Genomic DNA, 21,529 nt, shown 5'->3' with positions numbered 1-21,529 from the left:
GAGCGAATCTCAGCCGGTTTATATCTATCACTACCATGTTCTAGACCAAGCACTTGGGCCTTGGAAGAAGACCCTTTATGTCTAAGACTAACCCTAATGTTTGGATGAACTAGATCTAGGTCAGCAATCCTAGTAACCCTGATTTAGGTTACTGACAGCTTGGGACTCAAGGCCTGGATAGCTCCTATTTATCCTCAGCCAGGTATCCTTCGAGTCTTGGATTAACTTTTGAACAAGTTTGCGACTTCATCACCGTCATTTTTTAGACACCTTGGTTCTTTTTTTCGCAAAGCTTTTGGAGATATGCATCAGGCGTGTGAAACCCCTGTGTCTGTCGCGTTTCTAGGTAGGGTATAACCCTATGGCTTTCAGCTTCGGTAAAGCTGGGGACGCTGCGGCGAGTGGGAGTGCCGAGCTACACATTTATTTCTCTTTGCTACTTTTCTTTTGTATTCGTGCTACGCTCTGTTCGCTGTTCACTGTTTTGTTTAATGTTTATTGTTTGATGTTGGTTTGTTTTCGTTCGTTCATCCTTTTTTTTGCCCTTTTGTACTTCAACCACGGTAGAGGGAAACGAGCACAAGTTAACTTGGGAGCAACGGGGCTTTGTTCGGAAAAACCCTAAAGTGAACCTTGCAGAGGGTTAATTCTGTCCGGGAGCCAGCCCGGCGTCGTTTGATCTGTGTGATTCCCGTAGACGTTAAATATGTTCAAGTTCAAGAGGATAATAACCTGCAGATACATCTTTCGTTTCAACATGCCAGCATCGTTAATTCCCTATCCGAAGTGCTCCTTTCCAACACAAGCCCTCCAAGGCTTTGTTGTAAGGTGTCAACTCTTTTATGGGGTCTTCAGCCACAGGAGGCGTTGGTGCTGGTTTTGGAGGATTGGAGCGCCACGGGACAAAATAAGCATCAGATAAGCCCGCGAAAGCGACGTAGCTACACCTGCGCTATGAGAGAAGTTGAAGATGGACATCACGTCACTTTTCCAGAAGGTACTCTTGAATAGGGAATGGCTTGTAGACATCTATGTGACCAGTCTCATGAGGACTGCGGTGCTGGGACAGCTGAGGGTGAATGCCCAAGGCACCTCTCTCCCTGTAGCCCTGGTTTGCCAAGGGCGGCTCGGGAATAATAGTTGGATCTTCTTGGCAAAGCACGGGAATATGACATCAACTACCTAGAGTCCCCGGCATGTTTTATCGATCACGTCCTGGTCTTTGACTATGGCCCGTTAGCCGCTATCTGATACGCTTGCAATGTGAAATGTGTGGCGGCGAAATGGAAATCTAGGCTTGAGCTGTTTGCTATGATGGCTTATGCAAAAGGACAGAGGGTAAATGGTGAAACAATAGGGCGAAAGAATGCCAGACAAGGAAGATCCAGGAGCAATGGCATCTGGCAAAGAGAAAGATCACCAGGGCCTTCCAGGTTAATATGGTATGACATGGATATATAAATGGATATACTTTGAACAAGTTTTAACCCAGGCCGGAAGCACTCGACTTGGAGGCGTGGAGAAGTGGGCTATCTCTTGCACAAGGCTAGATAAAGCAAACACTAGGATAGTAACGGGTCACATGGCAATTAGGTATGCTGTTTGTACCACAGTGTTGTGACGATGGCAAATGAACAGAAGCATTCGACTGGAGCCATTGTCTGCTAAGGGCGCTACTTGGACTCTTATATTACATCTACTTTCGTATTTCCCGTACTTCTTAGCTTTCCGCATCACATATCTCGCATTTATTTCGACCTTCAACTATCTGTTTCACCACGAACTCCATTCCGTTGGCTTCCAACCCAGCCCCAGCCGTAGATTACGAACCTTTGCAATTCTTCCAAACATCCACTTCATACTATCAAAGAATATCCCAATATCTTACCCTTGACCATGCAAGACATTCAAGACCTCTCATATGCTGTCCAACAAGATCACCAACTCCCGCAGTCTCACCAGCAACTCGCTATCAGTATCGCCATGCTGGTTTTAAGCTTGCTTCAGACTCGGTATGGAGAAAACACCGTCGGCTAATTCGCAGCTGCAATGAAAAAGATAAACAACACAATAAAGACAGGTGTGCCAAGCTTCATGGACCATCTTTCCGGACGGCAACGCCTTTTGCGTGGCTGGGAGCAGATAGGTTTGGGTGGTGTGTATGGACCAGCTATTGCCATGACAGCCGATTGGAATGTCATCCATCCGCTGCCGAGAAGAAGCCAACTGGAGATCTGGTGACGCTCTCAGCATGTGCCGGGTGTTTGAGTGCTGAGCGTAGAGAGCCTATACCCAAATCATGGAAACACAGTTAACAATGGATCACAGGGTGTGGCAAGTCTCCCATGCCATCGATGTGTCGTGTCGAGCCTTAGGGGGGCGGTCAAGGTCTGCCACACTGTGCCATCATTAGTCAATGGCCAAAAGCTGGCTAGCGCCAAGGAATTTGTGAGAGGCCTTTGCCCTGACTTGCTTCCTCGAGTCCAAGAGATTCTCCCCACGACGAACACAGACATTGTGGACAACCGAGTTGTCTGACCCCAGTACTGCCTGCGTTTTGGAAGCTGGGCTGTTTGATCTGGAGCCGGTGTCAAGTTCGCCATCTCACACATCCGGCACATTTCGACAGTATCGGCAGACCTCTGGTTGGCTTCTTTGTTCGACAGCTGATGGATGATACTCCAATCGGCTGTCATGGTAATAGCTGGTCCATATATACCACCTAAATTTATCTCCTCCCAGCCACGAAAAAGACGTTGCTGTTCGAAAAAACGGTCGATGAAGCTTGCCACACTTGTCTGTATTCTGTTGTGTATCTTTCGCATGGCAGCTCCGAAATAGCCGAAAGCGCTTTCTCCATACCGAGCCTAAAGCAGGCCTGAGGCCAGCGTGGCGGTGCTGATAATGAGTTGCTGGTAGGACTGTGGGAGTTGGTGAACTTGGTCGACAGCATAGGACAGGTCTTGAACGTCCTGTATAGTCAGGGGCAAGATATTAGGATAGTCCTTGATAGTACGAAATGGATGTTTAGAAGAACTGCAAAGATTCGTAATTTGCGGTCGGGACTGGGTTGGAAGCCAATAGAATGGAGTTCGTGGCGAAACAGACAGTTGAAGGTCAAAATAAATGAGAGATATGTGATGCGGAAAGCTAACAAGTACGGGAAATACGAAAGTAGATGTAATATAAGAGTCCAAGTAGCGCCCTTAGCAGACAATGGCTCCATGTGCGACCCGGTCGAATGCTTCTGTTTATTTGCCATCGTCACAACACTGTGGTACAAACAGCATCCCTAATCTCTGTGTAACCCGTTGTTGTCCTAGCGTTGCTTCATCCAAGCCATGCAGAGTACGTCCATTTCACAGCAAATTGATCTGGGAATACTCAATGCCGAGTGAAATCATCCCCTCTTCCTCCTCAACTGCTCTTGTTGTACTGTCTTGCTTTCCTGGCAAATCACCAGAACAAACATCTCAGGCTTCTTCATGCTTGCCTGATTTCCCCTTTTGCCGCCAAACACTGGGCAGATGAAACAGCCGGGCGGCTATGAGGTGGAACTTTTGCTGTTGTGGTGAAAGATTTTAGGAGGCCCGTCATCTCACTTCAAGTTGTTTCGCAACTCAGGCAAACCGCAAAATCCCATGTTGATTCCCAAGCAAAACCCAGCCTAGAGTTCACTAAATCTTGCCTAGTCCCGCTGCCACATATCCCATCTTATCTGCGTCATGAATGGCTGTGTCGGTAAAAAGGTAGCAGGCTTGGAGGAACTGACGAGGACAAACAGCTGCAATGGATTGGCTACAAGACGCAATGGGATACTAAGAAAATCCAGCAATACATTGCATGGTCTGCTTGTTCGTTAGTCACACAATTCATCTTCACAACTGGTAGACATGAGTATTCCCAAACTCTTACAAACAGCTGACTTTATCCTGTCTTTTGGCGATTGCCAAGGCATGTCCCAATCAATCGTCCCCAAGATGCGTTTGCCCAATATACCGAACACCACGCCCTTCGTGTCCAGAAAGTCTGATTCAGATAGCCACGCGCGGAGAATGCAACCGGGAGGGAATCTTCACGGCTCTGGTCTGGTCTAGGCGTGGAGGTGGGTTTATTGAGAACGGATGAAACCCGGGTATCAACCAACACTTTACAAATTATGTCACCAGGACATTCACCAAGTCCTCCTGTTTGTGCTGTGAAGTCTTGCCCCAGCACTTGCGCAACAGCTTGAAGCGAAATGACGGACCTCCTACAATCTTTCATCACAACAGCAAAAGTTCCATCTCATAGCCGTCAGGCCGTTTCATCTGCCCAGTGTTTGGCGGCAAAAGGGGAAATCAGGCAAGCATGAAGAAGCCTGAGGTGTTTGTTCTGGTGATTTGCCGGGCAAGCAAGACAGTACAACAAGGGCAGTTGAGGAGGAAGAGCGGATGATATCACTCGGCATTGAGCATTCCCAGATCAATTTGCTGTGAAATGGACGTACTCTGCATGGCTTGGATGAAGCAAACGCTAGGACAACAACGGGTCACGCGTGTCGTTTCTTCTCCTTCGTCTTAGCGTCCATCTCGCTTGGCACCCCCATAGAGTACTCCCATGATCTACGTCCGATTCTTGACTATGAGTGGGCGAAGAAAGATAGACATACACTGCAGTCAAGGTAGGAGGATGTTGCAAACTCCTGAACTTCTTTGTGTCAATCACGGCCTCATCATTCATAGACCATACATATCAGACTTATCCGACCCAAGTTTCAAGTGCTACTAAGTCTACGGCGGATTTCCTTCGTCAACAGCTGCTAGATATGCCCCAGCTACAGGAGGTCTAGACTTCAAACCCCCGCATCTCCTTACTCATGATACAACTCCAGTCACGCACTTGATAATAGGCAAAACTTCATTGCAACTATCTGCATGCAAACTATGACGATACTATGGTCCCAAAAGGCTAACCTGCAGAGGTATCCATCCTACCACTTGTTTCCTTTGTCGGTAGTTTTCCAAGTCCTTTGCTAGCCAGAAACTTCCTTTATAGCAGGGCCATCTACTAGCTGTCCGCTGTTTCGAGCTCATAGACACCCCATAATGTATCCATCAGACAACGAATGATTGGCCTGTGAGCAAGGTTTGACACAGTATACAATAGACCAGGCTCCTTTTGTGCAAAATATTCGCAAGTAATGTGTCTGTAACATACAGCGCAGACAGCCCCAAGCTCATGAATTACCCTTGCAACACAGCATACGATGACAACATCGGAATTAGTCGTGTTTGCAAGTACATTTGATGTATAGAGGCGCCCAGACACGTGGGCCTTATACAACTAAATGAAACTGCGTATGCCATCTCCTGCTTAGCTCAAGTTGACTTCATTTCACTTTTCCCTTCCCCTCCTCTTTGTCAATGCCTACTCCAACCACTACAAAAGCCGCAATGACTATTGATTTATAGCATCGTCGCCTTCCCGTCAACGAGATTCGGGCATGTGTGTTGTGTCTGGGCTTGGGGGGCCTATTAAAGTACACCACGCTATCCAGCCACTAACCAAGAGTGAAAGACACAAAAAGTCCAAAACTCATTGCAGAGGACCGGCCTCTTTGCTTTGCAGCCACTACCAGCGTCTTCGTCTAGAGCTACTGTGCGATTCCAGTGAGTGGATGATGTGTTGTGTTGTGCTAAATCAAACAAAGGATTTACTATCAAGTCCCCCAGTCGTCACGACACTCATACCCCCCCCCCCTACCAAAGACTTTTCAACTGTATCAGGCGCCATTGCTCAGCTTCATTTAAGTTCCGATATTCTCGCTCCCAATTACACACTCCGTAAGGCCTGATGCAAATGAGCAGGGAGAAGGTGAGGCTTATCTCACTGCTCTCCGTGTTGAGCATAGCCTTCGAACGATAGAAGACGACGGACGGTTGGAAGTCATCTGCAAGCAGGACTCGGAAAGTTAACAGGCAAGAGAAGAACCGCTACTCATACGTCTAGTGCCAGAGGAATATAGCCACGAGAAGAGGAATGTGTCGAGAATATCGCGTTTTTCTCTTTCCCGCGCAGGCAACCTCCTTCTGTCACGATCGCGAGTCTTGCTATAGTCTGCCAACCTTGTGCATCTCCCACGTCCCAATAGATGGCACCAATCATCGGCCTGTCGATTTTACGCCAAACAGAAGCACTGGGTAGGAGAGTCTTCTACTGGGCGTAATCTCCTACGCAATCGCCATTGTCAATACAAACAGCATGCAGGCAAATAGACCACTCTACGACTTTTCACAACGCTGGCATCACCCACATCCCCTACACTAGTTCAGGCAGCATACAACCTTTAACACGCTTACGTATTCTGACTAGCAGGCATTTTGGTGCAAGACGCGGCGTGGGAAATTGTCCGCAGCTTCTAACAGGAGCAAGTCCAACATATGAGACACGTAGAGCATAGCGCGTTACGAGAATGCTAGGTATCGACCATATTACCATCGTCATCTATATAGATAAGAGTATCGGAGGCATGTCAGTGCAGTCATGTAATGTGCCTACACAAGCCAGCACCATCTTTAGCAAAGCGTGTACATCCAAATGGGCCTTATTCATCTTTCTCGTCCAGTCCACAACAAAGGAGCGGCCGGTCGGTCCGAAAGCTTTGTCTTGATTTACTTTCTCAGATTCAAGAGTGCTTCATCGACACGACCACCAACGTTGCAGAAAACCTGGAATGCCTCACTCCAACTTTCTACGCATTCTGGAGAAGTCGCTGTGTGTGTGTAGCTTTGGTGGGCGGACAGCCTGCTAGGTCAAATCACAAACAGCCGCCCCCCCCCCCCCCCCATCCAGGTGTGTTTCCTGCTCCTCTGCAAGGTCGCCAGTACTGCTGACAACGTCAACGTCATCTAGCTCCGCCAAGCTATAAGCTATGATACCGCAGCCTCGCATCATGCACCCACTATACGGGACCAACGACGCTGCAGGCGAAGCATAGCGCCTTAGCAGCCATCAATGTACCTCTTAGGTGCGTGGTCAAGTCAAGTCGAGCCAAAAGCAGTTAACAGCACCTCGCCTCTTTTCTTTATAATACAAGTGATCTTTTTGTCCAGGCACTCAAGCCGAACACGCCAGGCCATTGCTTTTCTGCATGCCACTTCCGACGTGTCTACCTATATATCCTGTCATAAGAAGCTTCGTTTAACAGTATTTAACCCCCGCATCCATCCTACATAAAAGCAATAAGAAACCCCGCCCGCAGCATACAACGTATTATACAGTCCGCCTCCTTTAAATTCCCCGACTAGCATACTTTTCCTCGGGCTTCATCGAGTCGCAGTTGATCCCCACCATTGCCTCACCCAGGCCCGCACTGCACTCGGCCAAAACCTTTGCATCGTTGAAGTGCGTAGTCGCGCGCACAATCGCCTTCGCTCTCTTGGCCGGGTCACCAGACTTGAAGATACCACTGCCAACAAACACGCCGTCGCAGCCCAGCTGCATCATGAGCGCCGCATCCGCCGGCGTAGCTACACCACCCGCAGCAAAGTTCACAACAGGGAGACGGCCCAGTTCTGCCGTCTGCTTCAGCAACGTAGCATCCACTCCGATTTCACGTGCTAGTGCGCGGATTCCCGGCATGCCCTCGTCTGCCAGCACGGCCTTTGCGCGTGCAATGTCCCGTTTCAGAGTCTTGACGTGCGTGACGGCTTCAACGACGTCACCAGTGCCAGCCTCGCCCTTGGTGCGGATCATGGCGGCGCCTTCGGCGATACGACGCAGGGCCTCGCCGAGGTTGCGGCAGCCGCAGACAAACGGCACCTGGAAGTCGTTCTTCTCAATGTGTGCTTCGCGGTCAGCCATAGTCAACACCTCGCTCTCGTCAATGTAGTCAATTCCCAGACTCTCGAGAATTTGGCACTCAACGAAGTGGCCAATTCGTGCCTTGGCCATGACGGGGATGGTCACAGCCTCTTGAATCTCCTGAATCATGCCAGGATCCGACATGCGGGCCACGCCGCCGTCCTTACGGATGTCGGCCGGCACGCGCTCGAGAGCCATCACGGCACAGGCGCCGGCTTCCTCGGCGATGAGCGCCTGCTCAACATTAGTCACATCCATGATGACACCGCCCTTGAGCATCTGCGACAGGCCAGCCTTGACGGAAAATCTGGAGTTGACGGCATCGCTGCCAATGTGAATAACAGAGGGAAGACCAGACATTTTTGCGGGAGTGATGAGAAAGGTTTTCGTGAAGATGCGGAAAAAGAAAAAAAAAAAAAAAAAAGAAAAGAAAAGTGAAAAGAATTTAGAGAAAATACTTTGGAACTTATTTAAGCTAAAAAGTGTGTGGGATATCAAGCTATGAATATGAATGTATCGGGCAACTACCACAAAGACAAGAAAACAAACGAAAAGAAATCGCAGCTTCAAGAACGAGAAATAGAAGGATCGAACAGGTACAGAGAAAATGGCCCAGATCATACATACGTCTTCCTTATATACCACGCCATCCTCGACAGCGACAGTACTGGTAAGCTTTTCCATCCCCCCTCTCCTAGGTGACTCACTGAGTGCAGGCATAGAGCAAGAAGTGCGGAGGGGCAGAATCGGGAAGGAGGGGAGAAGGAGCATGGGGTTTCAAGGCGCGAAGCCAAAGAGACACCCAAGCGGCCTCCATCGGCTTGTTGGAGGATTGGACCAATCACGGGCCGACATTGAGCTCCAAAATCTAGACGGCGGACGAAAGTTGAGGTTTTTTTTCTTTTTTTTTTTCGCCAACACGGCCAAGTCCTAGTTAGTCTCAGCTAAATGTCAGCCACAGGACGCGCATGCTTGCCTCACCTGGGTCCTGTGGTTATTCACGCCTGCCTTTTTTTTTTTTCCCAGCCTGTTGTCACAGAAGCCGTTTATTGGCTCCTGGCCGGAGCAACGGTCCCACTACCGAAACATCCAACCAATCACGGGTAACCCAGAAAATAAGGGAAAAGACGCCATGATTTCACGCGCACTTTTCATGCCCTCCGCCATGTCAAACGGAATTGGAGTTTGCAAAGGGCGTGGTGGTGAATGACCTGAAAGGTAACATTGATCAGAAATGACAGCAGCTGACAGCCGACAGCCGGTTGCGGCCGGGCCGGTATCGGTTCACAGCCGATCGACTAGGGTTGTCCGCGGAGCTAAGACTAAGCCAAGGTGAGTAAGTTAGAAGCGACAAAAACATGGATAAAAAAAAATGTCGAAAGCAGGATAGGAAGCTCCGCTTGGGTCCCTGGAGCTTTGCACTAAAGGAAAACCCTGAACAAGCCACAGATGTGTAAGGTGGTCTGGTCTGGCACTAAGGCAGAGACAAAACAACAGTCATAAGCATAGAGGAAAAAGGAAAAATAAAAAAATAAAAAAGAAGACACATCCAAAATCAGATCGTCGACAAAAACACAATTGGCGACACTCCCAACAAAACCAAAGCAGTATGGTTTCGTCTTCGTCTGTGACAGTTGGCGTGCTAGCTCTTCAGGGCGGTTTCCACGAACACCTCAACCTGTTGCGGCAGGCCAGCAAGGCCATTTCTTCCCAGGCGGTCGCCTTGGACTTCATAGAGGTGCGCACACCTGCAGCCCTTGATCAGTGCGATGCTTTGATCATTCCTGGCGGCGAAAGCACAACGATTGCCAACATCGCCGAGCAGTCGGGACTAATGCAGCCGTTGCGGGACTTTGTCAAGTGAGTCTCCATTTCACCTCCGCCTTTCTCAACAAAATGCAAGGCCATTTCGCGTCTGGAGCTAACTCCCGTAATAGCCACCATAGGAAGCCTGTCTGGGGCACCTGTGCCGGGCTCATCCTACTTTCCGACGAAGCCAGCGCAACCAAGCAAGGAGGACAGGCTCTGATCGGCGGGCTAAACGTGCGCGTGCAAAGGAACCACTTTGGCCGGCAGATTGAAAGCTTTTTCACGCCGCTTGATCTCCCGTTCCTATCCAGCTCCACCGAGGGTGTTGCGAACGAGCCGTTTCAGGCCGTCTTCATTCGTGCGCCAATCGTAGAAGAAATACTCCCACCTAAAGCTCCGCAAAACGCTCCTGCACAGGTGTTGGCCTCGCTCCCGGTACGAGAAGATTCAAAGGGTAGGGACAGCAAGACCGCAGCTTCCCATGGCGATATTGTAGCTATCCAACAAGGGAATATTCTGGGTACTAGCTTCCACCCAGAACTAACCAATGACTCCCGCATCCATGAGTGGTGGTTACGGCAAGTCTTGGATGCTGCTGCGCAGACAACGGTAGGACAACAAGATATCCAGGGTTAGAGCGCACAGCATAGCACAATAGTTTAGCCTGTCTCAACATGAAGACGAAAGTTGAAGTAAAAAGTAAAACTTGAGATAAAGAAGTGAAACCAACGCTGTAGAGCATAGGCCAGTTAGAAGCCGAAGGCTAATATTGAGACAGTCCTGTTTTGCCGAGCGAGCTGGAATGCTGGCTGCCAACGGAAAGGCAAGCCCATGATAGGGATGATGGGGATAGGCCACACGCGTTGGCCAGCGAAAAGTGCCGCAACAACGCACACAAAAAGCGAAAAAAAAAAAAAAGAAAAAAATTATCGTGAAACCAAGAATAAGCAAAAGGAAGGAGAAGAGAAGTTTTCAAGCAGGAGGGGAAAAAATTGAAAGAGGAGAAGGGAAACTGCAGAAATCGGGAATCTCCCCGTCCCAGCTGGCCATCACAGGTTTTGCCTGTCGAGATTGCCGGTTTTCCGGCAATTCCTTGGGCATATCCCAAAAACTAAAAGCGAGTAAGTGCAAAATTTGGCCATCATATGCAAATGCCCGATATGTGCATAACATGGCTTAAAAGAATGGCTTAGTGGCTAGTGAAGTGGGGGCGCTTGATTGGGCAAAGCTTGTCCTGTCCGTCCCTTTAAAGCTTAAGCTCCAAACTTCGCTTCTACGAGAACACCCTTATCAGATCTTTTGGTGCGACTCTATTTTGCCATATTCCTCTTTTTTTTCTTGTCCATCTGCCTGTTGGATTGCATTTTCCCGCTCGAACTATACACAGTTGGTCTCCCCTCAACCTGCCTCCACTATGGCTACCCCCACCGACTCAGATATCAAAACCCGCATCATCACGCACATGAATCATGACCATGCACGCGAACTCACTCACTATCTGCGTGCCTTCAGCGGGCTCTCGGCACATGCCGCCCGCTCTAAGCCAACGCTCGCCGATGTCTCGCTGGACCAGTTAACTTTGACCACGGCCACAGCGGGCGGCGGCCTAGAGACCCACACTATCCCCCTATCGCCGCCGCTAGCCAACCTAGGCGAAATGCGCACGCGTCTGATTGAAATGGATGTAACGGCGCGCGAGCAGCTGGGCGGCATCAGCGACATTTCTATGAGTGGTTGCTACAAGGCGCCTCGGGGTTTCGATGCTGTGGTGTTCTTCCTTGTCGCTACGTACTACATGCAGTGGGCAGCACTGGACTGGGTCGCGGCCGCGCACGCAGCTGCTACTACCGGGGCTTCGGGGGAAGATCTGGACTGGGCGACATCTGCTGGCAATGCGGTATGGCTATTCTGGGATGCGGTATTCAGCGCCTTAGGGGCGGGCGGGTGGGCAGGCTACGTGATGGTGGTCCGGGCGATTGTGATTCCTGTGCTACTGATCCACATCGTGGAAGGCATCTGGTTTGAGCGGTCACGACTAGACAAGCACGACGTGGTGCGTTTCGAGGCTTCGTGGTGGCTATGGATGATGTCAGTCTTCTTTGAAGGCTTCCCGGCATTTGCGCGCTTCGATCGGGTTGTGGCGGAGAAGAAGCGTGTCAAAGAGGCCAAGAAGCACTAAGGGACAACATCCCACAACTCTAATCCTTGGAAGAAGAAAAAAAGAAAAAAAAAAAAGACCCTGGACAATATCATGACGGTGAGGTGTTTAACAACGGTCTTATGACGTCTTCGCCTTATGCACCAAGCTAGCTGCATGTGTGCATATTTATGGCCTTTTGCCCACCTATAAAAGCCTAATCAGTAGCATGCCATGTATACATGTGAATCCGCTCTTATTCCGCTCCTGAGTCTTCTAACACGAGAAATTCGCTTTTCCTCTGCCTGGAAAGCTGCATATGGACAAGGACAAGGACAAGGAGTCATGCAGGGCAGGTGTGAGATTTCATGAGGCAAAGTCATGTCACGGTGTTAGGGTTAAGGCTAGTGCGAGGCAAAAGAAAGTGAGGGGCAGAAAAGAAGACCAGGACTTTGGGAGAGAGACAAGGTGCAGGGCAGAAGACATTTGTAAAGGCTCATGGCGACTTGCCACGGCATTGGTCAGGATACTTTCATATGATCATCCCACAGCCCGCAGCCTACAGCCTTTACAGCTTACAGCTCCTCAACAGCAGCCCATAGCCCAATCCATAACCCATAAGACATGACCACCCCACAAAGCCCACAGTGACACACCCAGGCAATACGAGCTGCGATCAGTCTTGTTTTTGTCTCTCTTCGACCATGTCTTTTATCGTTGCTCTTTTCTCCGCTGTGGCACAATGGAGCCCATACCCACCAAAAGCTGGCATGCCGGGGGTATAAGACTCTCTTGCCTGCCCTTCCCTTTCCTTCTCTCCCTTGCCTCCCTTCTCTCTGTTCTCTTGCTGGCCTGTTCTCTTCCCGTCCGGAAACACGATCCTCTTTTTGCCACTTGCTTTCTTACTATTCATCTATTCCTTCCACTTACATTGCCATTGTATCTCAAGTTCCAACCCTACTATCCACTCTACCACCTATCTATCTACCTGCCTAGCATGAAGTTCCTCTCCCTCCTCGCCGCAGCCGCTCTGGCCTCTGCGCAGACCTCCGACTACTTCATGCGCCTTATTGGTGGCAATGCAGTCACCAACAACGCGTTTTTGCACCGTAACTGGACTGCTAACATATCTCCCATTGCTGTGCCGGCCCCGCTGAGCCCCAGCGACCACTACTACCGCATCCAGCCATCGCCCGCACTCGATAGTGCCAGCCAGCTTGGCGCACCACTGCTGGCCAATGGCAAGCTAACTGTGGTTCCAACCCAACCACACCCGGGCCCACTAGCATCATATCTTTCGCTGTCCCGCAATGAAAATATTGCCGACATGCTTCGCATGACCACATCAGTCTACCCTGCTAGCAACAACATGGTGTTTGATGGCTGGACAGCCGTGCGCGACGCCCAGGGCCGCGCTCTGCTGCGGTACAGTGACCCGGCTAGCCAAAGCCGCTGGATCGCCGTCAAGACAAACACCACGCAGGGCTACGAGGGCTGGGCACCATGGTGGGTCGCGCCCAATGCCGAGAATATGGCAGTGTTGGAGGAGTGGGACTGGGTGTTGGTCGATATCGAGCTTGTTCCGGCTACCGGGCTGGTGAACTCTTCTGCGCCGTTTGGCACGAACTAAGATAAAAAGGAGGGTTGACAGCAGCCCACAAGAAAACAGTTGGGGAAGTGGAGGATGCTGCGGAAGGTTTCGCATGTCTCTAGAACTCCCCCCCCCCCCCCCTGCCTTGCATTCCTCCCCACCAGCTACCGAGTAGCTACTGGAAACGGCCATGACATGACGTATTTGACTTATGCAGTATAACGATACTTATGTAGTAATATTTAATATGATGTAATGACGACGAGACGATAGCGCTTCCCCGAATATGCCATAAGCCGTACCAGTAGCCAATTTGTTGTTCCCAATCGATAAACGTACGCTGCAATGGATCGATGTCGAGCAGCCAGCTTACTGCACCATACGGATCATGCGTATTGTGTATCTTGTAACAAATCGTTGGCGATGCCAAGCCCGCTATCAAGCAAGATCGGATGACGCGCAGGTAGCACGCAGCTTCTCACGCTAGCATTCGCACACATTCTGCCTACCCCATAAGCTCAACCGAGCTGGCAGGTCACAGCGCACAGCACCACTGCCAACAACGACTGGTAGCCTGTCCATCGCACAGGCGTTGCCAAACTCCAAGTACCATTACCATTCCTCACTTGACAGGCCATGGCCCGGTTACTTGCACAGGATAAAGGCCAAGCAAGCCGTAGCGAGCCATAAAGTAGCCGTGAGGATGGAAACGCGATCGATTGAATAACTGGGCTAGAGCTGCCATCAGAATAGCACCACCAACTAAGCCTAAAGCTATGGTTAGGTCTAGAGCAACGGAGCTGTTACCGAGCTTCCAATCTCAAGGAAAAATACACTCCACGCTTCTAGTCTTGTCCTTGCCTCTGACGATTCTGCCGGAGTTTCTCCATACCTCAGCCGATCGTTCTTGCCTTTGTGTCGTTTATCTGGGAGTTGGCCAAGGTTACACAAGCCCCGCCAATCAAGACACAGTTTTTCATCACGGCCCAAGATTTTGAGAAGAAAAAGGGGGAACGCCTGTTAATGACCAAGCAGAATAAATAATTTAAACAAAGAAAATATGGAAGAGAAATATGAAGACAAAGAGAAAATTTGAACGCGCTCTCACAAATAAGTAGGAAATCCAAAGACCGAAGCAAAATCAAAAGTCTAACAAAAGGAAAGGAAAAAGAAAGCTTAACCAAACACTAACAAGAGAGAAATAAACAACGAAATCCCACCAGCCGAACAGTTTCTTCCAAAGAAATGAGTGACCTGGACATTCCTAGTCCGTTGAATAAAGAAAAGTAAGAAAAGAAAAAAGAATGAAGTGGCAAAAGGAAAAAAGAAAACCCCCCCCCATAGATAGATGCCTTCATCTAAACTCCCTCCTATCACATCCGCTCCATTCCTCGGCTTCTTCTCAGCCTCCGTCTAGCCCTCCGCTCCACTCTCAGCACGGGCACATATGACACGCAATCGCCCTATTCCTCGTCCACACTGCCCATGCGTCTACTACCACCCACACTAACACCACCCATTCCTGTGCCTACACCAGCAGCCATTGACGGCTTCTTGCTGCTCCCAATCTTGAGCAAGCTCAGCCGTTTGCGCATGCTATTCATCTTAACGAGCCCTGCACCCGCAAACGGAATCACATGTTCTTCCGATGCCCGAGGCTTAGATGCCCAGTCCGAGTCGGCGCTAGTACTAGCAGTAACACCAAGGGCTGCATGGTTGTTGTTTTGCAGAGACCCGTTTGACGTACTTGTATTGAAGTTGGAAGAATCGACATGTGACTGTTGCTCATTGTGCTCATGCGATCGGGACGGCGATGCCATGCTGCTCAAACCAAAGTCCCCAGTGCCAGCATAGAAGAAGCTTCGACGATTCTTCTTGCCTGATACATCGGCAGCCACAGGAGACGCTGGGCCAAACATGACTGGATTACCGTTGAGACTATGGGAGATACTAGCGCTGTGAGGATGATGGCCTAGCCGATGACTACTCGGCACGTTCCTATCATCAGCACCAGTAAAATTAGGTGTCTTGCTGTCATTAGGCGTCCCACTGCGGGCGCGCTCAAAGCTATGGCCAATAACACCATTATTGCTGCTCATTGGAGACATAGGTGCAGGATCAGAGGCCTTGCGACGGCCACTGAAAAAGTTCAGTCGTGCTCCTTTACCAACACGAACCGACACGGGCCTCACAGAGTTTATTTCTGAGACTCCTTCAACTGAGCTACGGCCACCAGTGTGAAGGGTGAGGCCATTAGTTGATTCTGTAGTGGGAGAAGAACGCTGCCACGGCGACGACATAAGCGGTAAAGCAAGGTCACGAAGAGGGGCTGGAGGAGGGGCGAACATGTTGATTTCTGGAGCATAGGTCGAGTCGAAATCTAGATAACTGTTAGCATACCATCCACTTTTAATGCAGTAAATAGGAAATAAACACACGTCTTTGCAAGTCATCGCCGTGACGTGACAACAAGTTGTTTGGACTATTCGAAAACATGGCCAAACACTTGCGCAATATTAAGGCATGGTCTACCAGCGCCATCTTAATAGCCGCCTCGCGAGGTTGTAGTTGCAACTCATCCTTCTCGTCTTCATCCTCGTCATCATCCTCGTCCGAGCTAGCCGTAGGCACCAACTGGCGATAACAAGAAACGCTCTGCTCCGTAGCCGTAACTGACGCCGTGACAGTCTCGAGAATCAGTTTAACCGCCTCGTCATCATTGCCGTTGCTTTCGGTAACTCGCTTCTCCAAGACAACCAATTCCTGAGTCTTTCGAACAATACGTTCCAACCCAGCTTCAGGCGCCGAGAGTCGGAGCTCGTCAGTAGCGATAATCTCGCTGCGGCGCAGAATCGTTGGGAAAGGCTCAGCTGTTGTGTAGATAGTCTTCTCAGCGTAATGTTCTGAAATAGGACCTGAAGTCTGCCTGCGAGTTGAAACAGAAAAGGCAGCAGGTGCCGACGACACAAGGTAGTCGCGCACAACACCGGGGACCCGAGCGCGTTGGTACACATGATGCGACAGGTCACGATGAGGGGTCACAGCCGAAATCATCAAGTACTGGCCCTCCGACTCGTCGACATCTCCACCTGTGACAATTTGTGCTGAAGGGAACTGCTCTTGCATGCGGTCGGTGAAGGCCGACGCACGCTCCGATGCCGTCCCTTCATATATGTACTCCTTGTCTCGCACAGTCGGAGGGAATCCAAGGCCCTTATATACTACCTTGAAGTACTTGGGAACAATGCGCGTACTCTTGGCAATAGTCTCATAGATCTTGGCAATGGCCCGTTGCGTGCGTGCCAACTTGGAAAAGTCATAAACATTTTCCTCGTATTGTACATGCAACTCTTTGTACGCGGCCAGCGCAGAGCTCCATGCTTCGCCTTCTTCGAAGTGCTTAATCATGTCAAAGTAAATGCGTTCCTTTCTCTCAAAATGCGTCTGCACAGGGAACTCGGGGTCATCAAGCTTGGCAACCTGTCGTGTGGGGTCCCAGTCATAGAGATCAGCATGCAATCGAAGAGCAAGACCAGCCTCGGTGAAGTTACGGGCCTCGGCCTGAAGGGCAGCTAGTTGGTGCACATATCGCACAAATATCTCTTCTTTATGCATGTCTCGCAGGAATTCCATCAGGTGCAACCGCTTGATGAGGTTCGATGCCTCGCTAGTATCCTCGCTGCTATGCACGGCAATAAGAAGATCAAGGAATTCGTCAGTGGTGACCATTAACTCGCGCGTAGCAGCGTAGAGAGGCTCATCTTCATCACCCTCAGATAGCGGCTCAAAACGATCCAAAAGCTCAAACACAAAGCGCTTATACACCACACTGTCAGCCACCGGCTTGTCCTTAAAGAAGCGGTCGAGACAGTCTATTATCTCTGTCTGGATAACTGAGAGGTCTTCACTCAGTGTCCATTCACTGACGATCATCGTCTGCAATACATCAACAGCAGTTGCCCGCAAGCCCTGGTGCACACTAAGACAAAGTTCAACGATCGGGCTAACCAATGTTGGCACGTATTGTACTTGATATCCGCCCATCTTGTCCACACCATATCGCTGCTTTTCTTCTTGGGTGGTTTCCCAGCCTACGGCCTGCCATGTACGTTTTAATAGAGTAGCTCCATGTTCCCGAACGTCACCAGCGATCTTCCACACGGCACGACGTTTCTGCTCGGGGAACGTCTCCAGCGCAAGAGAAGGGCTGCCAACGAGCTTTAGAAGAGTGGCAAAGAACAACTTCCAGAGCTCGGTGTTGAAGTCCTCAGCCTCATCGGGTTCGGGCAAAAAAGATTCAAGCAGAATGTTGCCCACATATTGTAAAGAGCTCATGATAGCCTTATGGTGGAATATATGGACGCTAAGCCAGTTGGATGGGAAAGCCTCGCCACTAAGGATGCTCATGTGAACACGGAGCGTGTTTTCTAGGATAACAATAAGCTCGCAGTCTGCCATTTCTAGCTGCATTCCGTTAGGTGAATTGGAAAGAGCCGCCAAGATTGCTGACAGTTCCATGAGAGCCTCGTCAAAGACAATCGGCTTTTCCAGTGGTCGCGTAGGGAATGGATACACCGAAGGGAACAACAACGAAAGCGACTGCTTCTTCCCCCTGGGCATGGCTTGAATCGTAAGATACGAATCAATGATTTTAGGAATATGATCAGGGGTCTCGTTATTGATATGATCAATCTGGCTAGCTAGCACTGAGCAGCACAGCCTAACTTGCTCACGCCAAAGGTCACTAGCATCTTCCGTATGCCCCCAATGTGGCGCAATCCACCGCACGGTGTTGGCGCTAAGTATCGACTTATGCTCGCTTGAGGAAAATATAGCAAGATTAGCATAGTTATGGATGAGCACCAACTTGTAAAGCACCAGCTTGCCTCTAACATCTGAGCAGGAATCCATGAAGTCAATGGCGATGTGCTGGATTTCCTCTATCGAAAGTAGGCCACTGAGTTCAGGGAGCCAGGTGTGGAAGTGCTGAACTGCCAGTGTCTGACTGCCAACTAGAACAGGCAGCGTATTACGCATCATGGCATCGAGAGCTTTGAAGATGGTTCGCAGCTGGCGTGTGAAACTAGGTGAACTGTTGTTGATACCGAGGTGGGCTTCCTTAGCCCTTTGCTGTCCACGATCATGCGTAATGAACTTGAGGAGATGACGGACCACCTTGAAAGTTGAACGAAGCTTGCGAGCAGTCTCGGGATCGCTTGGATTTTCGAGCAGGCGAGTAAAAGAGCGCATCAGACATGGTGTTGCAAATGGATAGCTGAAGCGGTTCTCCGCGTATTGATCAACGAGAGGGCCCAAATTGAAGCGGCGATCATGCACAATACCGAGCACTTTGACTAAAGCTGAGAATACAAGGTCCTCGTATTCCTCGTTTCCATTGTACTCCAGTGGGATGCTGAACAGGGCATCGAGAACGTCGTTGAGGAGCTTGACAACTTCAATTTCTGGTGCAAACATCAGCTGCTTCAAAAGGTCAGGAAGCTCCTCCTTGCTGGCCTCCTTCCATTTGACCAAACTCAGCACCACGCGGTCCTGTGAAAATTTAGTGCTGCAAAGATATGTGTATAAACAAATCATGGCCTGAGGTCCAGTGACATCTGCTTGATTGTCTTTTCCACGTGCACTCCAAGGTAAAGAAAGATAGCCACCCTTACCAATCGGGCCAGGCAAAGGTGTTGCAGTGTGCTCATCAACCCTATATAATAAACATGAATGAGGGCCATCTTTGCGAAACACGTTACGGTCCCACAATGGCATGTAAGCTACAGCGAATGGTGGGTTAGGTGTGTCGGAAATAAAGACAACAACATGAGACTTTGGAACGTCGCTTGCGGGGACGGATAGACGAATGGTTTGTCTCCATCGCTCACCGCGCTGAACAGCACAAGATTTCCAGGTTGAGACGCCCTGGCTGTTTGAAGACGCGTATATGCAGTTATCAATGCGGTCACCTGTATCCCGACGTACTTCTACTGTAACTTGAAGATTACATCCCTGTATACTGCCGGAGAGGGTTGTCGGGTTCCCGCCATATCTTGAAAGTAGCGCTTGTCGAGAAAGGGCAGCTTCATCAAGTGTAAGGTATATATCGGACCGAAATTTGGTAGGAGCATTCGTGAAGCCCATTTTGTTAGTCTTACAAACGCCTGAGAGTACGGTTGGCGTAGATTTTATCAAGACGTCGGCATCCGGGTGGTTAAAAGGCTGAAGAGAAACTTGGATGCGCTCTCCCCGTCTTCCCTTTTCGTATGTCCCACTTTGCGAATCCATCATGTGGCGCACAATGTCATCGTAGTCAGACATGTCCTGTTTCTCGTGCGAAGACTTGGGCGGGGCAGCGGACCATATGGACATGACATGGTCCACTTCAGGTTGATCCTTTTGCTTCATGATGGAATTGAGCTTAAGGATGCCCATTCCAATAGTACGATCGACGAATGTAGTCATGGTTGTGGATTCATGGTAGCCCTCCATCGAACTTCGAGATTTGGAACCGGCGGTACTGGGAGGTTTTGAGGCATCACGCGTGTGGCCAGCGCCATAAGTTTCGTTGCCAGTAGTAGGTGGGCGAGGGGATTCGGGCTGCTCGTTGAGAGGGTCGAGTTTCGGAGCAGCTGCGCTTCGAGACCGCGATTTGCTTCCCCACATAAGACTTCGGCGCATACCTTGTTTTCCAGGAGACGAGGAAGAAAGCGGTTTCGCTAAGTCTCGAAGAGAGCTCTGGGTCGTTGATCCGGATCTTGAGCTAGGTTTTTGACTGACAATAGCCTGAGTAGAGCGTACTTTCGCAACCAGGAAGAGGTCGTCGGTTGTGGCCGAAGGGATATCACCAATGTCTTGGGACGAAAGGTCGGTAAACAAAGTGCGCATTTCATTGCAGCCTGGCATTCCATCTATCAACCCACCCGAAGGTATCGCTGCGGAGAAGCATTCGGAAACCTGGGACGCGCCACCATCTGCTGCTCTTGAAACAAGAAATAGCTCTATGGTTGTATCCTCAGCTGAGACACCAACAAAGCCCTGTACCTTGACTAAGAGATGATGGAGGGAGTTCAGTTCAACGACTGGCTTCGGAGGGTCATCTAACAAGCTCATAATGGCCTGGAGATTGGTAATCTTTACAACTGAGTCATCGCCAGTAAGAATGCGGCCCCGCTGATCAGGATCACGAACAATCACATCATTTCCACAAAGTTTATTGACGCGAACCAAGTCCCAGACTGTCTTTTCACGAAGAGCCTCATACTCGCTATCTGTCAAAACATTGTGCAGATACTGTTGTCTGCTAAGGCTAAGCGAATTGACTAGTGTGGAAAGCTTGTCGAGTCGGGAATATTCGCGTGCAAGAAGCAGTTCGTGGAGATTGGTTGATTGCCATTCGCGCAGGCATGATGCGATTTCGTCAATAAGAGGCTCAGAAATAGACGTCGGGGTTTCATCGCCAACTTTGAGCAAGGGCACAGGGGCAGCTGGTTTGGGTTCTTTTGGGTCGCGCTGAACAGGAACAGACAGTTTTCCAACAGCACCGTTTGGCAAGCTACGGAATGACTGCCGCAGCACAGTTGTGGGTGAAATAATGGTGGATCTAACACTAGCGGGGTTTTGGGCGGTTATCGTAGCGGTAGTGGCTGTTGTGGTTGTGACGGTGCTATTTGCTTTAGGATTGCTGTTCTTGCGCTGAGAGGAAGAATTAGAAGCCAAACCACTCTTTGCAGAATCGCTCCCGGTTGCTGCTCTGCTGGGCGCTCTAGAAGAATCACAATCTTGATTAGGGGTGTCAATTGCAGAAGCTTCGATGTTGGTGTCGTCAGAATTGTGCATCTGGCTGTCGTCAAGATCCTCGGCTTCACCCAATAATTCCCTAACTTCTACACAACTCCGTGGAAATATTCCACTAAAGACACGGGCTTCCAGAGTTTGTCCTTTGACGGATGTCAATCCCGACAGCAAGCTTGGAGGGGCAACCAAGTACCCCCTTAGCCAGTTACCATCATCAGTCTCCTCGATTATGTACAGCTCATCACCAATCTCAAGGGGGAGATCTGCAGGGTCGGAGGGTTGAAAGGGAAATGTGGCAATGGCAAAAGCGATTCGAGGAAGTGGTTGCCACAACATGATGGCTAAAATTT

The 21,529-nt window shown here is 49.9% G+C and overlaps 5 protein-coding genes across 5 annotated transcripts; 3 read left to right on the top strand and 2 right to left on the bottom strand.

The window, feature by feature from the left end:
* Positions 1–7,272: 7,272 nt before the first annotated feature.
* Positions 7,273–8,205, bottom strand: HOO65_050085 (pyridoxine biosynthesis protein; the record flags this gene model as incomplete). Its single annotated transcript, XM_071000777.1, has 1 exon — positions 7,273–8,205. The coding sequence occupies one exon, from the start codon at positions 8,203–8,205 to the stop codon at positions 7,273–7,275; it is 933 nt and encodes a 310-aa protein (XP_070858144.1).
* Positions 8,206–9,454: 1,249 nt separating this feature from the next.
* Positions 9,455–10,290, top strand: HOO65_050084 (Pyridoxal biosynthesis protein PDX2; the record flags this gene model as incomplete). Its single annotated transcript, XM_071003500.1, has 2 exons — positions 9,455–9,705; positions 9,783–10,290. 2 exons carry the CDS (start codon positions 9,455–9,457, stop codon positions 10,288–10,290), a joined length of 759 nt encoding a protein of 252 aa, XP_070858143.1.
* Positions 10,291–11,068: 778 nt separating this feature from the next.
* HOO65_050083 (uncharacterized protein) lies at positions 11,069–11,833 on the top strand (the record flags this gene model as incomplete). The annotated part of the gene is made up of 1 exon (XM_071000776.1): positions 11,069–11,833. One exon carries the CDS (start codon positions 11,069–11,071, stop codon positions 11,831–11,833), a length of 765 nt encoding a protein of 254 aa, XP_070858142.1.
* A 955-nt stretch (positions 11,834–12,788) lies between these two features.
* Positions 12,789–13,421, top strand: HOO65_050082 (Band 3 anion exchange protein; the record flags this gene model as incomplete). The annotated part of the gene is made up of 1 exon (XM_071000775.1): positions 12,789–13,421. The coding sequence occupies one exon, from the start codon at positions 12,789–12,791 to the stop codon at positions 13,419–13,421; it is 633 nt and encodes a 210-aa protein (XP_070858141.1).
* A 1,424-nt stretch (positions 13,422–14,845) lies between these two features.
* HOO65_050081 (Dedicator of cytokinesis protein 1) lies at positions 14,846–21,515 on the bottom strand (the record flags this gene model as incomplete). The annotated part of the gene is made up of 2 exons (XM_071003068.1): positions 14,846–15,762; positions 15,821–21,515. 2 exons carry the CDS (start codon positions 21,513–21,515, stop codon positions 14,846–14,848), a joined length of 6,612 nt encoding a protein of 2,203 aa, XP_070858140.1.
* Positions 21,516–21,529: the final 14 nt, after the last annotated feature.

Source organism: Ceratocystis lukuohia, assembly GCF_044167205.1.
Source record: "Ceratocystis lukuohia strain C4212 chromosome Unknown Supercontig5_pilon, whole genome shotgun sequence".
Lineage (NCBI taxonomy): Eukaryota > Fungi > Ascomycota > Sordariomycetes > Microascales > Ceratocystidaceae > Ceratocystis > Ceratocystis lukuohia.
Note: the sequence above shows the minus strand (reverse complement) of the source record. Positions and strands in the feature narration are given on the sequence as shown.